The sequence below is a fragment of the Aythya ferina genome, assembly GCF_964211825.1.
Source record: "Aythya ferina genome assembly, chromosome: 25".
Taxonomy (NCBI): domain Eukaryota; kingdom Metazoa; phylum Chordata; class Aves; order Anseriformes; family Anatidae; genus Aythya; species Aythya ferina.
Window position 1 is genome coordinate 3,228,216 of NC_140323.1, and position 20,121 is coordinate 3,248,336.

Sequence of the window (20,121 nt, forward strand, 5' to 3'; positions counted from 1 at the left end):
TTTGCTGAGGACCAAAGCTCAGACAGGCTTGTTTTATTGCCACAGGTAAGAACACACCCAGAGAGGGCCATGCCATGGCCAGGCCAACGTGCGGGACCCCGGGGGCACTGCTGGAGAGGGGGCAGGCCCTGGGGGGCTGTGGCCGGGAGCATCGCCGTGTGCTGTGCTGCTGCAGCATCTGCCTGGGGAAAGGAACAAGCCCTGAGTCCTGCCAGCCCTGAGCAGGGCTCCATCAGCAGCTGACGAGGGCTGATCCAGGACCCCAGCCTGCCCCAGCCCTGATGAAGTGATCCATCCTCCTTCCCTCCCACCCACAGCCCCAGCCCAGACCTACCTCACTCTTCGTCTCACCCTCCAACCCGTCCTCACTTGGGCACTGCAGGAGAGAACGGGAGATGTAAGACCGGTGAACTCCCCTCCCCTCACTCCCCTCTGACATCTAAAAGTGAGCCAGGGCACGACAAATCCACCCATGTGCACACACCAACGTACACCCATGTGCACCATCCCTGTGCATACGTGCTCCAAGAGATTACGTGCACGCACTGCCTTCTCCCGGACAGTTTGTCCCCAGCACCCCAGGTCCCAACCTGGGTGATGGCCAGGTGCTCTGTGTCCCCAGCACAAGGACAAGCTTGTCATTAAGGGCTGGGTGCTCTGCTGAGGCAGGGAAATGGGAGCTGGGAAGCCTGGGCAGGACCTGAGACATAAATCAGGGCACCCCAGGTGCAAGTGAAGCGGTTTTGGCACGTGTGGCTTGCGGATGACTTGGGACACAAGCGCTGGTGGATGCAGTGAGGAGCAAGTGACTGTCCCAGCCTCCACCAGCACCTCTGGTCCTTTGCCTCTGCAGTCTCTGGGTCCCTCCCCACCCTTTGGCCATGAATGTGGGAAGGTGATTTCAGGAACAAGGGACGATGCAAGACCGTCAAGCCAAGAAGCCCAAAGCTCCAGCCTCACAGGGCTGCCCAGTGCCCTAAGGCTCCCCCCCCACCAGGACTCAACCAAAAACAGGGACAAAGTGAAGCACTGTGAAAGCAAGGCCAGGGAAAGGCAGGCAGGGAGAGCTGCTCCTCTCTCGCCTCAGCCAATCGTACTTTTCACATCAAGTTTGCAGTCTACCGAAGCTTCTCCCAGGGGGTTCACAGCTTTGCAGGTGTAGACGCCCCCATCAAAAGGGCCGGGCTTGCGGATTTCCAGGGAGCAGACACCCTGATCGATCAGTGCTATGTATTTGGGGTCTTCCCGTATCTCCATCTGATTTTTCATCCAGATGATTTTGGGCTGGTAAGCAGCAAGATACATATATATATTTAAGCAGGGAGAGAAATGAGAAATCTGACCGTCCCCAGAATGCAGCCGCCTCCTTCTGCTCCATCTGAAGCTGGTGGCCATGGTGGGATCCACAGCCAGAAGCCATTTGAAGAGCAAGAACTCCCACTCTGAAGCCCCAACCACCACCCACAGCTGCTCTCCTAGTGTAGAAGGAGACAGGACACAGCTTGAACTGCAGCCAGCCTCCACTCCACATGCAGAAACACCCCAGGTTTGCCCTAGTTTCACCTGGAGGACAGCTGCTGCCCCCCAACTCTATTCAACCCCAACTCAACATGACCAACTATCTCCCAACACTTCCAGCCACCTTGCAAGAGCCTAGCTGGTGGCTGCCCACACGTGGGGGTGATGCTGCCCATGGAGGAGCCACTGACCTGGGGGAAGCCCCGGACAGAGCAGAAGAGGTGCGTGTTGTAGCCCCGGGTGGTGGCTCGGTCTGTCAGGGGCTGGGTGAACTTTGGAGGCTCCATCATGTCCCGTTCGGGGATCTTCTCTGGCTGGTAAACAGTTTCTAGGAAATTAATTAAGTGCAGGTTGAGGCAGAGCTTGGGATCCTGGGTTGACCACTACATGGTCACAAGAACTAAGCTAAAGGTACCCCAAAATCCTTCTGCTCCCTCACGTAAGCTAGACAGCATCTGGAGCAGCTTTGAGGACCTGGCCTCACACCAGCCCTGTCTGCAGACCCCTTCTCATCCAACCATGCCACGTTCGTGCCCAGTCCCAGGGGATTAGAGGGGCGATACCCGTCTGGAAACCAGCACCGTGATGCTTGCTCTGTGCAGGAGGTTTTATCCAGGCCAGGCACCTCGCTGGACCTTCTGCTCCATCCCCAAAATGAAGTGCACAGAAACAGGAGCTGGAAGTAGGCTCTGGAGGTGGCAGAGACCCGCTTTGATCTCACCCCAGGGATGTTCACTCCTCAATTCCTCCCAGGGGTCTGCCCATGGCACAAGCCTTCCCCGAAGGAGAAAGGAGGTGGAGAGGGAGGGCAGGGGACATCTGTCCGTCTGTCCTGAGGACGCACAGCCTTCACCTAACAGGGCTCATCCCAGGCAGCATCACCACCCACCCAATGCTGAGGAAGCCCCAGTGGGGACAGGAGCCCTCTTGCCCACCCCACCGCCCCCAAGCCCTGTCCCTGTCCCCACTTTTCTTCTCGATGTGGGCCACCCCGGAGGCGACGGCTGCTTTCTCGCTCAGCCCGCAGGCGTTCTCAGCGAACACGCGGAAGGAGTAGGTGTTGCCCATGATGAGGTCGGATATGGTGCAGCTGGTGCGGGTGCAGCGCTCCAGTGCTGTGAACCATTTCTGAGAGGGGGAAAAAAGAGCAGTGAGAGGTTGCCCAAAGGAAAGGAACCCATGGGGCAGCCCAGGCAGCAGGGGGCCATGAGTGGCTGTGCTCACCCCGCTTTTCTTGTCCGACTTCTGCACGGTGTAGCCCTTGATCTCGGAGTTCCCATTGTCCGCTGGGGGGGACCACTCCAGGGCCACGTTAAAGCCCCAAATGTCTACCAGCTTCAGGTTCTGGGGGGGACCCGGCGGCTCTGCAATTACAAACACACACAAGGCTGCATCCTTATTTGCTCCCCTCAGATTCTGCACCCCAACCACCCCTTTTGCTTCGCTTTTAATGTCTTCTCACCCTGTTGCAGCGCATGAGGGATGAGAAGCTGCGATGGGCAGGGGCTGGTAGAAACCCCGCAGCCTTCACCAGAGCAACTCCTTCACATATCATTGGAACAGGCTGCCCAGGGAAGTGGTGGAGTCACCATCCCTGGAAGTCTTCAAAAGACGCTTAGATGTAGAGCTCAGGGATATGGTTTAGTGGAGGGCTGTTAGCGTTAGGTTGGAGGTTGGACTCGATGACCTTGAGGTCTCTTCCAACCTAGAAAATTCTGTGATTCTGTGATTCTGTGACCCCAAAGCCCCTTGCCTTGCTGCTGGGCCTGTCCCATCCCACCAGACCAGGTGCCAACCCCGACCAAAGGGCAGAAATGAGCCCCAGAGCCACGGCACAACCCCACGGGACCCCATCCGTGGCCATACCAATCACTCGGATGTCCAGGATGGCCTTGTCCTCTGCTCCGTTTATCTTCACGGCCAGCTGGTACTTGCCCGAGTCGCCGCGCTGCGCCTCACGGATGAAGAAGATCGTGTCCTTGTCTGTGTTGCGGATGTTGACACGGCTGGTGTCCAGGGGCTGATTGTTCTTGGTCCAGACCACCTGGGGCTGCGGCTTTCCCTGGAGCAACCCGTGCAGGCAGGTTGGGAACTACTCGTGGGCATGGTCCTGGTGGGGTGGGCAGAGCCACCCCGCTGTGTCCAGGTAGCCACGGCCTGGATATAGCCTCTCCTATCCAGCAAGGGCCAGGGAAAAAACTATGCCTGATCCCCACCAGTCCCACTGCCAGCAATCTGTCAGGCTCCAGGGATGATGCTGACACATGCTGGTCCCCAAAGTCCCCATGGAGCAAGTCCTTTTGCCTGCCCAGGTTTTTGCAGACAGAGCTATGCTCATGCTGCCCAGGTGCTCAGCTTCAGGGGCTTGAGTTTGGCATCAAGGGCTGATTCATGCCTGGAACATGGCCAGCACAGGCTCCCAGCTGCCTACAAGACATGGGATGGACACCTCCCACGTTGCAGGGGCACCTTTCTGCCTCTTGCTTCTCCCTGCTTGGCTGGGGTGTTTCTTGGATGGCTTTTTTCCCTTTACAGATGCCCTGGTGGAGGTGCTTTTGGGATGCCACAGGCAGCGTGTAATAAATCAGCTCAGGAGATAAACTCCAGCTTGGTCCACCACCTGCATCAGCTTTGGTCCCTCTACCACAGAGTCTTGGGACTACCCTGCTCCAAATGCAGCTGTCGTCCCTGGGAGGAGCCCTGAAATTGTGCTTCTGGGTCCTGCAGCATGTGGCTGGGCCCCTGCCCTGCTGAGCTGGGTATGATCTGCACAGGGCTCATGGGCCAGGCCAGCAGCAATACCCAGTTCATGCCCTAGTGGGCACGAGTGGGATCTCCATCAATGCCATCAATAAAGGTGCTGCAGGACCAAAAATGGGATCTGAGCAGGAATGGGACCCCATGAGACATGGGGGCCAGGACAAGCCAGCCCTCAGCTGGCCCCAGGCATATCATGCTGGCAAGAAAAGTCACTGTGGAAACCAACTTGTGGTGAGAAAACCCAAGAATTTCAATCCCAAATTGCTCACCTACCTGGAAAGGGATCATCAGGTTCACAGCATCCCCAACACGCCTGACGTAAGTCTGTCGCAGGTGACGAGGCATGCGGATCCTCGGGAGCTCTGGGGACCAGAAGGTGAAGTTGTGGGGCCAGGAAATCAGAGACCCCAGCTCACAGCCCAAGAGGTCCCACACTCCTGCATGGGTCAGCCCATCCCATACATCCCCCACTTGGCCATCAGGATGTCCTGCCCTGAACCACCTCTTCCTTCTCATCTCCAGGACCGTGCTTCTCTTTGCAGGGCCACACCAGCCAACTCCTTTGCCAGAACCCCAAAAATTACTTCCTCGCCCATCCTTGAGCCCATAGTGACCAACGTGGGCTTTACCAGCATAGCCTGCATGGCAGCAAAACGGCAGACAGCATCTCCTGGTCAGGAAATACTTCTCCCCCAGCTCAGAGAGCAGACTTTCTGGAGACTCACAACCCAGCAAGGACGAGGGTTGGTGAGCTCCATCGCTGTGGGCTCAGGGCTGCCAAGAGGCCAAGGTGGCTCACAGGTCCACACAGCAGAGCCGGAAAAGCCCCAGGCTGGATAAGGAAGGCTAACGTCCCCAAGGGAACATAACAAAGATAAGCAAAAAGTAAAAAATAAATAAATAAAAAAAAACACCAGAGAATGCTGATGGAGCGTGCATCTCCTTCCCGGGGTGAAAATAGCAGCCACGTAACCCAGCCGGCGTGGTGCCAGCAGTCCTGCTGGGGAGGCATCGGGTTTACGTGAGCCCCTCATAAAAGAGCCGTGTGTCTCTGCCTGGATTAAACGTGCCGGAGCTCAGCTCTTGGGAGGGGGCTCGGGGAGGCCAGAATTAAACCATGAGCGAGCGATGCCTGAACAGCTGTGAGCGTGAGAGGGCTGGGGAGGGCCAGGAGATGCCCGGCGGTCCCAGATGGCCCCACTGACAGCTGGGGTGGGCTCTGCTCCATGCAACGCAGCCCTTTGCTGCAGAAATCCACGCCTCGGTGCTGCCACTTGGACTCATCCATCCCAGCAGGGCAGAGAAACCCAGCCTCCACGGAGGGGCATGAATTCATGGCTGTTTTCCCCAGCTCAGCTGGAGGGGGCTGGTCAGGGTTGGTGGCCCAGGTGAAGCGTGGCCGTGGCTGAAAAAGCATTTTTCTTGCCCTTGTTCCCTGCACAACACAATTCCTGTGCCAAATCCTTGTCTGGTTTCTCCCCGTCTCTCTCCCCGCCTCCCAAACCCACTCGCCTTCCCTCGACCCACCTGTTCTCAAGCTCCCTGCCGCCCGTACTGCTGCTATTTAAAAGCCCTTGTGACGCTATAAATGAACCGGGGAGAGGTACAAAATGCAGTCCTGAATAAAACGTAAAGACCAGCATGTAACGGGCAGGGCAGGGAGGAGCAGGCTCCTGCACCCAGCACACACCAGCACCACCAGGGCAGACACGGGGTGGCAGCAGCCTGGAGGGGTCATTTGTTGCTCAGCAAAGCCAGGAAGGACATGCAGGGCTGTGTTTCAGATAAAACACAGAAGTTGGCAAGTGCCATTTGCTGATAAAGTGTTTCGGTCAGCAGAAAAAAAAAAAATAAAAGTAGAAATCTTAGAGGAAGAGCAAGTTGCACATGGGTCTTCCAGCCCTTGGGGTTTTACACCTCTCAGCTGGTGCACGTGGTTGGGAAAAAGTCTGCAGCAAGGACAGGCAGCTTGGCCTGGGGGGTGCAGCACGGGACTAGAAGTGGGAAACCTGAGCCACGCGTTTGGCATCTCCTCCCAGTCCCCCACAGCTCGGTTTCCCCAGCCCCACAAGGAAAATAGCAGTGACTTTGGGATCTGGAGGTGAACGCGGCAAGGAGAGAGGTGCCACCTGCCAGACACCTCTGATATTTCTGCTTCAGCCACCGAAGGATCTGGCCCCGCCAGGCAGAGCCTGGACAAGGCAGCGGACACAGCACCCACTGAGCCATGCCCACAGCCCCTGCAGGACCCGTTCCAGACACTGACAGTCCTCTCCAAACCCTTTCTGACAAAAAAAGCTGACAGTTTCTGGAATAACACCCGTTATCGTTATTACTATTTTTAAGCAGAAGGAAAAATCTGTTCTTCGAGTAATAGGAAAATTTGCACATTAAGTATTCCTTGTAAAGGACAAATAAGTCTCTATTTGCTGTTGGATAAGTGAAAACCAACTTTGCAATCCTGCATCAGCCTCAGCACTCGCAGCACCCCAGCAGGAATGTGAGTCTTCCTAAGCATGGGAGCAAGTCATTCATTAGCGTGTTCAGCATGATTAAAGTTCCCGTGCTCCCGACAACCCGCTCTCGACTTTCCTGAGCTAAACAAACAAAGCTGCCACTGCCCGACACGCGTGTGCTGGCATACTAGAGACGTGAGCGTGGCCAAGGAGAGGAGATTTCCATTTCCCAGCCATTGCAATGCGATGGGACAACACGGCCCTGTAATTTGGGTGCAGCACTTTTCCCCCAAAGCCTCACCATCTACAGGACCGGTGCCTTGCATTCAGGAAACATCGTCCCCATCCCACCCCGAGGGAACTGGGCCCAGTTCTGGAGGACAACATCTCGGTGAAAGTCTGGATTGCGACACGTGAGAGGGCAGAGGCTGTTGGGGCTGTAGGGATGGGCTGTGACTCCTTTGCCTGCTGGCAGGGCACGCGGGGACAGTGCGTGTCCCCAGTACTCACGGGTGATCTCTCTGACGAGCACCGGCTGCTCCAAGGTAGCTGGGACGCTGGTGCCGCTGGCGCTGACAGCCTTCACCCGCACGTGGAGCTTCTCACCGGAGCTGAGGTCCTGGATCGTGTACCGGGTGGAAAGAAAGGGCTCCTTGTTCACCTCTGCCCAGTCTGTGCCTAGAACAAACCCAGCGGAGCACTTCAGCCGTGACACGGACAGGCGGATGGATGCACATCCCCCAAACAGCAGGATCAAACCCCAGGGGGCGAAACCCAGAGGCAGAAAACCTCTTCCTTGAGGAGGCACAAGCAGAAAGATTCATCCCGTTGGATTTGGGGCACCGAGAGAAAAAGGCATCGGAGGGAGGGGGCTGGCCTCCCCCCCTGCGAGGAGTGTGGGTTACCAAATGCTGGCAGATGCCCAATTGCTGAGCAGGGGGCTGCTTGCAAGGCATTAGGCCAATAAACGTGGTCTCTGCTGACCTTCCAGGTGCATTTCTGGAAGTAGTTAAGATCCTCTGACCACCCTGCCAGCCTATCCTCTCCTCCTGCTGCTCCAGGATACCTTGCTGGGGCTTACCACGCTCCCCAGCCCGTCTTCATCATCAAGCAAGCTCTGCCCATCGCCTGCAAATGGCATTAACCAGACCAGCCCTCCCTCAAACTTGACCCCAGCCCCCCCAGCCATGGTCTTGTAGCAGCTCAGATACAGCAATTTGAGTCCACGTGGCTACCACTGAATGACTACAGCTCTCCTGTCACCCAGCCAAGCCCAAAGCAAGCTAGGAGAACATCCAAAACCGTGCTCTTTGGGAGGCCGTTAGACAGCTCCCTCCAGGAACGGCTTCTCCCAGCAAGGGCCTCCTCACATTCCCAGTTCCCAGCTCATTCACTCTCACCCCAAGCCCCAGCAGGGCTTCATGAGAGTGCCCAAAAGACTTCTCAACTCCTACCTCATCCCACCAACTGGCAACACAACCAGAGAGCCACGGGGAATTGCTGCCAGCCACCAGCCCATCTCCACCCACCGCAGCCTTCATCCCTCTAGGCTCCTCGAGCCCCATCTCCCTCCGGGCTGGGTTTGCCTGCTGCCTCGTGCCAGCCTCTCTGGCACTGCCCAGCCCTTTCCTTCCTCATCCTCCCACCGTCTGTGCATCCTTTTGAGCATGGGAGAATTGCGTCTTCTTTCCTGTCAGGTCTCTTAATCCTATTCTACCCCAAGTCCATGAAGAGCTGGCGGCCACCAGGGACCACCCCCAGTGGGCACACTGGTTTCTCCTCCACCCTCTAGCTGGATGCAGCAGTGCTGTTAGACCCTGGGATCTTGCTAAAGAGATCACTGATATCTGAAGCTAAAGGGACTCTGCAGATAAAGAACCAATTTGGGCAAAGAAAGGGGAACAGGATACAGGGAAACACTGCCAGGTTCTGCCCAGCTCTGTCCCACACCAGCACCCCATGCTTACGAGGCAGGAAAGCCCAAGCCTACTTCCATCTTTGCAGATCTCCACCACGTATCCATCCAGGCCTGACCGGCCCGTCTTCTCAGGGGCTTTCCAGGTCAGTGTAACCGAGGTTTCGCTCACTTCTTCCACAGCCAGGGACAAGGGGGAGCTGGGTGGCTCTGTAACAAACCCACAGCGGTGAGCGCAGGATCCCAGGCAGAGGGGCCTCAGCCCACCCACCTCCTAACCCCCCCAGCCCAACCTCGTGCATCCCCCTCCCCATTTCAGTGCACACTCCCCTCCTCACCTGCTTTGGGCTTCTCAGGCTCAGGGGCAGGGGGCTCAGCTGGGGGGGCTGGGGAACCTTCTTCGGGGGCTGGAGTTGCTTCTGCTGTGGGGATGGGAGCTGCATTGTCTGTGGGGGCTGGGGGCTGCTCCGTAGCAGGGGGCTGCTCGGGGGCCAGGGTCTCTTCAGCAGCTGGTGCTGGTGTTGCTTCTTCTTTTGGGGCTGGGGATGCTTCTTCCTTTGGGGCTGGTGCTGGTTCTTCCTTTGGGGCTGGTGCTGGTTCTTCCTTTGGGGCTGCGGGAGCCGGGTCTGCAGCTGGAGGTGCGGTTTTGCCAGTCATTGCTGCAAAGCCTAGGGGGTGTTTTGGGGTCTCTTCTCTGGGATCTCTGCTCTGGATTGGGGTCCCGGCTCCAGACCAAAAGTCTCTCCTCCAGACCTGGGATCTTGATGCTGACGATGGGGTCCCTGCCCCGGACCAGGCGTCTCCACTCTGGATCCGATGTCTTGACTCCGGACGGACAGTCTCCGCTGCAGGACGGCTGTGCTGGGAGGGGGGGAACCAGGTCACTGAGCCAGGACAGGGGCTGGGAGATTTTTATAGGCTTGGGCTGGCACTTGTCACCTCCCTGCAAACCAATCTGCCTGCGCAGGCGGGGGCTGCCAGGAATAGCCACCCGGGACCTGCACATTCAGCAGCATGTCCCTACCCCCTCCTATGGGACTGCAACACATGGTCCTGCCCCCCCGCCACCTCCCAGGCCCACACGGGACTAGGCAGGCCAGGGCCAGGTCACCTTTCTTTGGGGACACAGCTCCTCTCCCCACCACCAAAGCCCCTGCGAGCTGCGCACCCGCACACACTGCCCCCAGCTTCTCCAAGCCCCCCAAATCTCATCCAGCTCCTGCACTGACACAAGGCATCCCCACCTCTGAGCCTCCTGGTAAATCCTGCACTGCTCCCCCAGCCCACCTGCCCCCCATGTCCACAGTCCCTACCACAACCCCAAGTCACTCCATTCCCAGCTTGGTTTCTTCACCACGGTCCCTTCCAGCCCTCAACACAGCCCCCATGGGCACAGCAGGTGCCCACGTCCCAGCCCTGCACACCCACCACCCTCAAGAAGGTAGATCACAGGCCCACACTATGTTCTCCAGCCTCTGCCCTGCACGTACCATCCCTTGTCCATGGTGTCTGGTTACCCCAGGCCTCATGTCCAGCCACCCTTCTGCCAGCCCCAAAGGGATTCACCCCAAAGCCCCATGGTGGCCCAGGAAAGCCCTGTTAGGCTGTAGGATATAAACCTGTTCACCCCTTGCCTGTCCTCATTTCTCTCGTTTGTCGTGTGAGACACTACTAAAAACGTCTCCGTAACCCATGGTCTAATTCTTCGCCTTCCTCAAATTCGGTCAGCAGAGTGCTTCCTCCTGTTCCCAGCTGCTCGCCTGCCTCCAGAGATGCTGCTGTGGAGGAGCCAAGCAGGCCCAGTTCTCCTGGGCACTGCTCCAAAGGCTTTCGTGGTCCCCATGAAACATCTCCAAACATGAACATCGGGGTCAAGAGGCCACTGCCGGACAAGAGCAAAACCCCCTTGGCCAGACTGGCGTTTAACGGGATGGTGACATCCTGCTCGTGGAGCAGGAGCTCTGCACAGGGAATGGAGCTGGTGAGAGGAAGAAGAGTTGGCCAGGGCAGCACTGCTGCTATTTGGCCCAGTGGGTATCAGAAGGCCCCGAAACCCTCTGCCCTACACAGACAGAGGTGAGGGGACACAGAGGGGTGATCACTGATCCCCAGAAAGAGCACGAAGAAGCCTCAGCACTTTCTGCAAGCCCTGCTCCTGTAAGCCGAGTAGAAAACCCATCGCAGCCCCCAGCCTCATGGGTTACAGGGGGATCAGGTAACAAGAGCACAAACCCTCCTGCTGCCCCGATCTCCCCATGGGCCCTGGAGGCTGAGCCTGGCAGCACAACCCTCCTGCTCCAGGGATAAGATTTTTCCCCCCCAGTTATTTCAGCGACTGCATTTGGCAGCAGGACAGAGCCAGGACACCAAGAGATGGTATCAGTATCTCAGGGAGGGTATCTTTCCTCCAAAACTACGTGATAACCCCAGCGTTCCTCTTATACTTTCACCAGTGAGAAGGAATGTCACTAATAATGGCTCCTCTTTCTCCTACAAGGCCTTTGGGTGCCAGAGGGCTGAACTCCCTGAGGCAGGGTAGGGTGACACAGGGTTCCCAGCGATTTTACTGCACCCCATGGATGGGTGCTGGCAGTTCCCCTGCTCCCTGGAGCACGTTGGAGCCAAGTGGGTCACAATCCAGAAAATTTTCTGCAGCTGCTCTGGCTAAAAAGAAGGCAATCCTGCTCCCCAGCACAGCAACGTAGGGCTAGAGGAGACCATCCATCTGTTCTTCTCCAGCTGTCCCCAGAGGGGCTGGGACCCAGAGGGTGGGACTGGGGAAACTCCATTTCCTCTGTGTCATGACCCACAGGGATTTCATCCTGTTCTGGAGGATCTCAGCATCTTCTCAACCTAGAGGGAGGTGGGATGAAACCTTTAAAAGCCCCTGTCTAGAACCGGTGCTGGCAGTAGTCCTACCTCTGTGACTATCAGAGTGGCATCTCCATGGGGACTTGAAGTAGACAAACACTCAGCCTTGTCTGTGGGACACATTCACCTGGCCCACGCCTTGATGGCTCCATCTGCTCAAATGTGTTCCATCATCTCCAGGCTCCCACAAACAGCATCACCTCTGCTTGGAAATCTTTGTGTGTTTTTTTTATGAAGGTGGTTGTGGTGTCTAATCTAAGCCAAAACACTTTGCAAAAAGCACATTTCTTTTGATTATGTGTTAAAAAAAAAAAAAAAAAAAAAAAAAAAAGCAATTTAAAGAACTCAGAAGGGGAAAAAAATCAATACCAAAACTATAGTTCATAAGGAAATGAGCACTCAGATTTCTCTTCTATTTCAATTTGGGTGAGTGCAGCTGAAAATTAAACACTTTCCTCTGGAAAAAGAACATCAATGCAATTATTTCACTTGCAGTTCTTGATATGAATGAAATTTGAGGTTTTAAGACCTGCTCGGTGACGTTTAGATGCTGTTTTCTCTGTTGACTCACAGGATGAATCATAGGTTAAGAGCAAATGAATCAACGTGGTTTATCATCCAGACTTATCTGGGCCACGTTACTGTAGTATGTTGGCATCTTGTTTATTCTCACTTCGCAACGAGACCGCCGGATGTCGAATACACCAAGCACAGAAGCACTGCGCTCCCTGCCATAGATCACAAAGGCATCGTGGCAGGTTGCCCAAATCCAAAGTCAAAGGGTTCCTACAGGGACAAGCCACAGGAGATGAGGGTCTTTGGTTATCCACCACGACAGCTTCACTTGCAGGTACAAAATGGAGAGGGAGAAGCTGCTCCCATGGAGCCACTCCACCAGCCAGGGTGGAATGCGGTGTCCCATCAAGAAGCCCCCCCATTTTGGGGGCACAAAAGTTAATTTGGGGACGGAGACAAAAGGAGATGCTGTGGTGGTTTTCCTCAGGTGGGCATTTTGCCTGAAACTCGAAGTATTTGGGGATTTAGCTGAAATGCAGGGTATTCACAATTTCCAGTGAGAAATGATCCTTTCTGTACGGGAAGTAGGTACTATTTATAAATTGGTTTTGGCCAACATTTCCAGCCCACACTTATGGGTACATTGCCTTACTTATCTCCCAGGTAAAATATAGGACTAAGTGATGAGATCTTAATTTCTTGCTTACAGAATCAGATCCTCCTCATGCTGCTGTAATCCAAGCCCCCCACAAAGAAGCAGCATGGTCATTTTTCTTGCTGGGCTTATTGACAGGACCCCAGTGCAGAGAGAGAAATCTGGCTGCACCCCTAAAGAGCCAGGTTAGGAAATCATAGCATCAGGGACGTGCTGGGTGGAATGGAGGAAAGCCCAGGCATTCCCGACGGTGACAGCTGATGTGTCTGTGTGGGAAGACAGAAGATGCCTCTGACAGCTGGACCAAATCCAGGAGGATTTTAGAGATTTCAGCCCCTGAACAGGTCTCCAGTATTCAGCAAGAGGAGGCAAGGTTTTTCCACTTACATGCCTAAAGCCAAGCAGAGACACCAAAGGCCCAGAATAAATGAAGGACGTGTGTTGTATGGGTTCCTCAAAGTTTTGGTTGGGTTGGAAGGGACCCTTAAAGACCACCCAGCCCAACTCCCCTGCTGTGGGCAGGGGTACCCGACACCAGACCATGTTGCTCAAAGCCCCATCCAACCTGATTTCCAATGATGGGGATAACCACAACTTCTCTGGCCATGTGTTCCCGTGTCTGAGCACATCCATTGCAAAAAATCTCTTCCTTCAACCTAAACCTACCCTCTTTCGGTTTAGAACTGCTTCCCCTTGTCCTGCCACTATGGGCCCTGATAAGGAAGTCTTTCTGAATTATTGTTGGAAGTGCCCTTTATATATCATAGGAGTCAACAAGGAGCAGCCATCCACTGCCTGCATCAGGGTGGGGAAGGGAACACCCTGGGCTGACAGCATTCCCATTGCCACCCCACAGTGGGATATAGCCAAAGCCAGCCAGCAGTAGGGACCAGGAACCTTCCCCATCTCCAAATGGCCATATCCAACCCTGCATATGCTGTGTGGCCTAGGAGTCCATGGAAGACTCCACAAACAGCCTGGAGAAATGCCCCAAACCCAAGATTTCAGCAGAAAGGAGGTTCTCAGCCCCCTCTAGGGCAGACCTTGCTGCCAGCCACAGATGTGGCTAGAGATGGTTCCCACTCAGGGCTGTCCCCTCCTATGCAGCACGGGGACCTCCTTTCTCCATCCCCTACCTGGGGGGTTAAGCCAGAGCTCCAAAAATCAGAGAACTCACACAGAGACCACTCAGTCACCAACCACGGCTGCCAGCTCAGGGTTTTTCGGCGTCCTGCAGGCCACGTCACGCCTGCCCGGCTCCCAGCAGCATTTCCAGGCTCCCCGTCACTGCGATATTCGTGGCGCGCTGAGTCAAGCAGCCAGGGCAGGCAGCAGGTGGGCTGGGACGTAGACAAGCTTTCCGACTTGTGCACCACACGCAAGCAGAGGCTTACTTCACCCTACAGCAATGAGTGCAAGCAGGGTCTCCTGGGCCGAGCGGGGACATGGGCTTGACCCCTCTTCTGAAGTCCCCCAGGCAGGAGATTGACGATTGCACGGCTTTAAAATGCCCTTGTCAGGCGTAGAAAACACAGCCAGGCACCATGGATGCGGCCAGCTTGATTCAGGGTGTCTCCGAGCTCCCACTGGGATCTCCGCCAGGCACAGAAATATGGTTTGTGCAGCCCCACCTGGTGCATGCTTGGGGATGTCCCCATTGCGTGGTCACGCATCAGCTCCCAGCACCAGCACCCAGCATCACCACGGCTCCATTCAGCACCTGGGGTTCCCCCACCCTTAGCATCAGCCCGTTGGGTACCCGGAGCTGAAGCCTTCCCACTGGCATTGAGAGTTGCCAGATGTGGGCAGGACTCAGCGATGCAAACACCCAGCCCCACCGGCATCTTCGGGGTGCTATTTTTGGGCAGCGATGGGATAATTCTCCTCCGAGCTGGCAGGGAGAGAGAGAAACAGAGAAACCCACGCGGGGATGCCTGGGCTTTGCCCAGTACCTCACTGGGAGCTGAGCCCAGCTCAGTTTCCCCGGGGATGGCACCATGATGGGGACACCACGGTGGAGAGGCATTGCCGCTGCGGTCCCGTGGCACATCAGGGCACGAGGTCGGCACAGGGCAGGAGCGGTGACCTCCTGGGACAGGACGTGACGGGCTGGCAGAAGCACTCACGGACCTTGGCACCACATCAGTTGCCTGCCGTGCCTCTGGCACCCAGAAGCAATGACAAACCCAGGGCATCGCTCTGCCTTTGGTGGCTCTTTTTCCAGTCCTGTCCCACCTCCAGGGCTGCCAGCAGGAGCTTACCTCGGACAGGCTGAGCCCACGCCAGCCCCGCTGCCCACAGCTTGCCTGGGGGTCACCTCCACCGAGGGTAGGGGACAGCAGCTGGGGACACCAACAGGGCTCTGTCACCGCCTGCCCTGCCTGGTCCCACTTTGGGACAGGGAAAAGCTGCAAACGGCACCTTGCATTCTGCCCTCCTTCATCAAATGTCAGGTGCTCAGCAAGTCCCCAAATGATCCAAGCAACCCCTGCTATTTTATATCAGATTTTCCCCTGGGGGGGTGAAACGCAGCCACACAGCTACATGTTTCGCTCCCCGAGCTGTGCCCTGGGCCAGCAGGTAGGGAGTTGGGATGCTCTGCAAGAGAAGATACCAGCCCAGCCCCAGGCTCCACCAGCACCAAGGGCAGATTTCTTCACCATGCCGGCTGCTTGCTCGGGTGCTTGCTCACCTTACGCAGGGACAAACATCCCAGCCCAGAGTCCTGCCTTGCTGACCTCTGTGCCTGCAGTCCCAGGCAGTACCCAGTATGTCCCAGTTAGCCCAGTTGGTGCCCAGCCCTACTGTAAAAAACACACCACTGGCCCACTACAGCCTGGGCACTTGCTCCTGGTCTCACTGGACCTTCAGCATCCCCTTACCTCCACCAAGGAGCAAGGCCTCCTCTGGTGTCCTCAGGGCTCCTCCTTCAGGATTAGGATCAGGATCATTCTCTCTGCTTCCCCTTCCCAACTCCTCCCTTGCATTTTCACATCCACACCCCTCATTTCTTCGCCCTAAATGTTTCCACCTGCACCCTCACCTGCCTCCATCCCCTCCTCTTTTCTACACCCTCCTCCCCTTGCCCCATGCAGAGTCCTTGTCGTGCTCCACCCCATTGCGGTGGAGCAGGGAATGGTTTTTCTTTGGCTGAAAGCATCAAAGCTGCTGGGGACCAGCGTGATGTCCTGCACCCATCCCAGCCCTGGTGGCACCAGGACCAGCCATGGTTCGGATGGGGCAGCTGGTAGCCCGCAGAGGTCCCCAAGGCCACCGTGGTGGTGGCAGGCACCCTGAGGGCTGTCCCTCCCCAGGATGCTTTGAAGCCAAGGGGAGCAAATCCTGGACAAAGGGCAGCAGGTTTTGGAACACCCCCCACCCCAAACCCCTCTTCCCAGGCACCTTCATGTGGGACCCTCCCTGCAGTGCCCCCCTCCCTGCAGAGTTTGTTGGATCAGAGGGGCTGCAAGGCGTCGGAGCATCCCCAGATCCCAGTGACTCGTGCCAGGCCCCAGTAACTGGGAAAACAAAGTGGTTTAGGGTTGTCCAACAGTGGTTCAGCTGCACCCTTCACTGCTGCCACCAGAGAGCATCATGGGGACATTTAATCAAGCAGTCCTCACCCTAGATCCATCCCAAACCCTCCCGATACAGAGCCAGGCTGAGCCTGCTGATGGCTTTTGCCATGAACACGTGCAGGGAGCTGGTTCCCATCTCCTGGGGGTTAGGAGGTGGCACAGATCCCAAAGGATCTGGTGACAGCAGAGGGGGGCTGTGGTCCTTAGGAAGGAGGAGGACCTCCCCAAAAACAGCGGTCGGACGGTGTGGGGAACACCCCAGGATCCCACGACATTCCTCCCCAGCTCCCGCAAAGCCGTCGCAATCCCACAGGTGGCAAAATGCTGCAGGAACGCTCGGGGACATCCAGCCCCAAGTGCCGGTGATGCTGAGAAGCTGATTTAATTTCACAACCTGCAAAGCCCTTGGGGAGGAAACGGGGCCAGGACGCCGGGGTTGGCTCTTTCCTATCCCTGGCACTCTGACTTCAAAAATGAAGCGCCACAGGCGTGCACAAATCCACATCCCTCTCACATCCCACCCTGCCACCTGGATGGGCAAAAACACCCCCGGTGTCCCCTTTCTGCTGCTGCTCGTGACTGGGGTCACCTCCTCCTTGCAGGGCGCGGGGAAGCTGACGTCCTTTGCACCCCAGCGCAGCAGCCAGCGGGGACTGGGGGGAACGGGGAGGCGGGGGGGAGCAGCCAGCAGCCGGTTATCTGATCCCGGCCGCTCCGGTGTAAACTTAGCATGGCCTTTCGGAAAGTTCTTGCTGTGGCAAAACACGCAGTAAATCACTGCTCCGGATGCCAACAATATTTCGAGATTAGCAAATCTTACAGAGCTCCTTGAGTAAACGCTTGGTTCAGGGTCAAGGTTTGCAGCCCTGTCAAGCGTAACTGGGGGGCTCTTGCTATGCCAGTGCACCCCGGCCCCCTGGGACTGTACTGAGCTGCAAATGCTTCTTGCTCTTTGGGGAGAGTGGGGCAAAGTCTGGGGCCAGCACCACGTGCAGGGCAGCCGGTGTCATGGAGAAGCCCCCCAGGCCATCAGAGGCAGGACTGACCCACAGCTTCCACCCTCTCCACCCCAGCTTGCTCAGCCCAGCTGGGAAAATCCTGAAAATCCCCATATTCCTTCTTATTTTCAACAAGAAGCAAAACAAGCTCCTCACCGGCTGCCCCGGCCCAGCATCATCCCACGCTCCCCAGGGGATGAGCCACCACCATGCCCAGTGCCCAGGGCCCCTGGTGTCCCCAGCACCCTGGCAGCTCCCTGAGCCACGATGCTCCAGAGCAGCAATGCCCAGAGCTCTGCAAAGGCCACCAGGAGGTTGGACACCTGTTTCCATGTATGCTGCGAGTTTCTCGAGCTCAGCTGGGCACTAATTCTGCAGCAGAGCCCTGCTTGGGGGGCGAAGAGGAGGGAGAAACACAGAATAGGGGCAGCAAGCACCTGGGAGCCAGCACCACGTGCACCCAGACGGACGCAGGGCTTTGCATGCTGCAGCTGATTAACACCTGAAGCACACTGCCAAGGCCAAAGCAGCCCAGAGCTGGCATTTTAACCCGGGACATGTTCCTGGCTTGGTACGGGGAGGCTGAGGAAGGTCTCATGCTACACCTGAGGCGAGGCTGCGCAGCGCGACCCTTTCCATCTATGGATGCCCGCTTGCAAACCAGCGATGCCAGCCCAGCCGTGAGCCTGTAAGCTGAGACGTCTTTGCTCCTCCTGACCACCAAACAGCCCCAGAAAGGAACGGTTTCCCTGCACTATATTTGCATGGAGGGGAGGGGGGGCTGCAGCCCAGCACCAATCCTGCCCTCCCATCCAGTGCTGCCCGAGCCCCTCTGCCACGCACAGGGCAGATTAAATCCCAAGGGCAGATTTAAATACTTGGGATTAAAACCGGTTTGGTACAAGGAAAAGCAGATGGATTTGGTTTTCTTTTTAACCACTGGGAGCTTTGTACCCCCCTCTGCAACCACCATGCAAGAAATAGTCCCTAAATCTAAAAGATGAGGCTTTTTTTTCATGCAGCAATGTGTGGTGTGTGTGTGGGGGGGTGATTTTGAAACAGGGCTCTCTGCACCCACTGGGAGCAGGTGTAGGGCCAAAGGGGATGCATCTTGCTAAGAAGCCCCATTTTCGGTGTCCCGTGGGTGTTGGCATCTCTCCTCCTCACCCAGTCTGGGACTGCTTCACTCCTGGTTGTGGGACGGAGCATCCCAGCAGGCGCTCAGCCTCTGTGTCCAGGCAGGGCCCCCTGCACCCCTGAGCATCAGGGGAAAGGGGCAGGTGGAGGATGTTGCATGGCACCCCGATTTGGGGTAGAAATGGTGCAAACACAAGTGAGCTGAGCCCACCTGCCCTCAGCAAACCTCCTGAGAGCCGGACAAGCAGGGAGAAAAGTCTCCAGAGCAAGCTTTCCTCTGCCGCCAGTTCTCCGGAGAAGTTTCTTTGCTCGAATGCTGCCATCCAGTGGGACAAACGTCCTGGAGTGGGAAAAAGCTGGAAACGTGGCCATGGGGGTCCTGGCCCCAGCCCCAAGGCAGGTCACCAGCCCCAGGCTGCCCAGGGGGGGTCCTGCCAGGAACCTGAGCCCCCGGCTTCGTGCCCCAGCCCTTGTTTGTTTAGGGGGTAAAGTCAACAGCGCTCCCACACTGTAGGGATGCTGAGCCAAGAAGCTCCAGCTCCTAACGTCCTCCCGAAATGTGGCACCTGGTGAGGGGATCGGGGGTGAGTCAAGGGGCAACAAGGTGAGGGGAGAGAGAAGAGGAGGAGAAGGAGGAGCTGCAGTGCCTGCGGGGTCCCAGCACAATGCCCAGAGCTCCGCAGGGAGAGGGTTTGCAGCGGGATGTTTGCGTCCTGAATACACCACGCTAGCAGAAAACCAAATACCAGCGTGTATTCATCAGCACTGGGGCTGCAAGGGATAAACAAAACAAAACACAAAGCTCCCCGGGCTCAGTTTGGTGAAGCAAAACAATTTTGGCAGCGGCAACGGAGCAGTGCAACGGCGAGCTTTGCATCCGCAGTGTCCAGAAGCCCCCCGGATCCCACAATGTGCCCGTTTGTTGTCACGGTGGGTGGCTGGGTTCCTGCAGCAAAGAGCTTTCAGTGGGAATATTCAAAGTTCAACCTCTTTCAGCAGCGCAAGGTTTGCTGGATTGTGCCAGGGGCACAAAGGGACAGTGTTTGCTTGGGAGCGGGGAGGTTTGTGGCTGGGAACACGGCTCTTTTTCTTCTGGGCACAGAAGGCGTCTGAGCAGAGTCAAGGCGTTAGCGAAGCAGGATCGTAGTCAGAAGCTTGGCTTAAAGGGAGCAAGGAGAAAATATTTGTGCATACGGAAAAAAAAAATAATTAAAAAAAAAATCTGGGGATTTCTTCTGGCTGAAGGCAGCAGCCATTCCTCCAGAGTCACTCCGGTTTCCAGGAAAGGAGGGATTTTCCTCTGAAATTAAAAGGGAAAACCCCTAAATTTTTATTCTCCTGCCGTGCCAACAGGAAATTTCTCCATGGAGCAACAAACACTCCTGCTGCCATCTCCTCTTAAATGCACAAGTGCTCTTCCAACCCCTCGAGATCAGCCAGAAACTGTCCCCAGACCAGCAAATCCCTGAGGACCGCAGCAAGGCAGCAGCAGCAGGGAAGGAAAGGGGACGGGAGTTATCGCAGAGCACAAAGGGAAGGGATTTGGTGTAGGAAAACTGGGCTATGTCTGAAAACAGCCACGCTCCAGCACAAAGGCTAAGGTCTGTGCATAGCTCGTCACACCTAAAATCCTCATAGCTGTGCCCAGAGCCCCCTCTGGGTGCTTTATTTGCTGTGTAAGCACTGCCTAAGAGAGGCAGAGGAAACATTGAGGGTC

General features: G+C 56.4%; 1 protein-coding gene across 2 annotated transcripts in view; it reads right to left on the reverse strand.

Moving 5' to 3' along the window:
- The window catches only part of MYBPH (myosin binding protein H), a 21,063-nt gene continuing 942 nt past the window's right edge, over positions 1 to 20,121 (reverse strand). Inside the window, exons 2-13 of one of the 2 annotated variants that reach the window (XM_084497688.1) lie at positions 15,574 to 15,618; positions 8,988 to 9,505; positions 8,725 to 8,859; positions 7,245 to 7,412; positions 4,552 to 4,640; positions 3,385 to 3,580; positions 2,743 to 2,882; positions 2,487 to 2,646; positions 1,710 to 1,846; positions 1,098 to 1,284; positions 335 to 376; positions 1 to 178 (exon numbers count right to left, since the gene is read on the reverse strand). In XM_084497688.1, the coding sequence (XP_084353814.1) occupies positions 366 to 376; positions 1,098 to 1,284; positions 1,710 to 1,846; positions 2,487 to 2,646; positions 2,743 to 2,882; positions 3,385 to 3,580; positions 4,552 to 4,640; positions 7,245 to 7,412; positions 8,725 to 8,859; positions 8,988 to 9,505; positions 15,574 to 15,618 (1,786 nt within the window). In that variant the 3' untranslated portion in view covers positions 1 to 178; positions 335 to 365. Of the gene's footprint in view, positions 183 to 334; positions 377 to 1,097; positions 1,285 to 1,709; positions 1,847 to 2,486; positions 2,647 to 2,742; positions 2,883 to 3,384; positions 3,581 to 4,551; positions 4,641 to 7,244; positions 7,413 to 8,724; positions 8,860 to 8,987; positions 9,506 to 15,573; positions 15,619 to 20,121 lie in introns of both variants that reach the window. The other variant, XM_084497687.1, reaches the window with a different exon arrangement.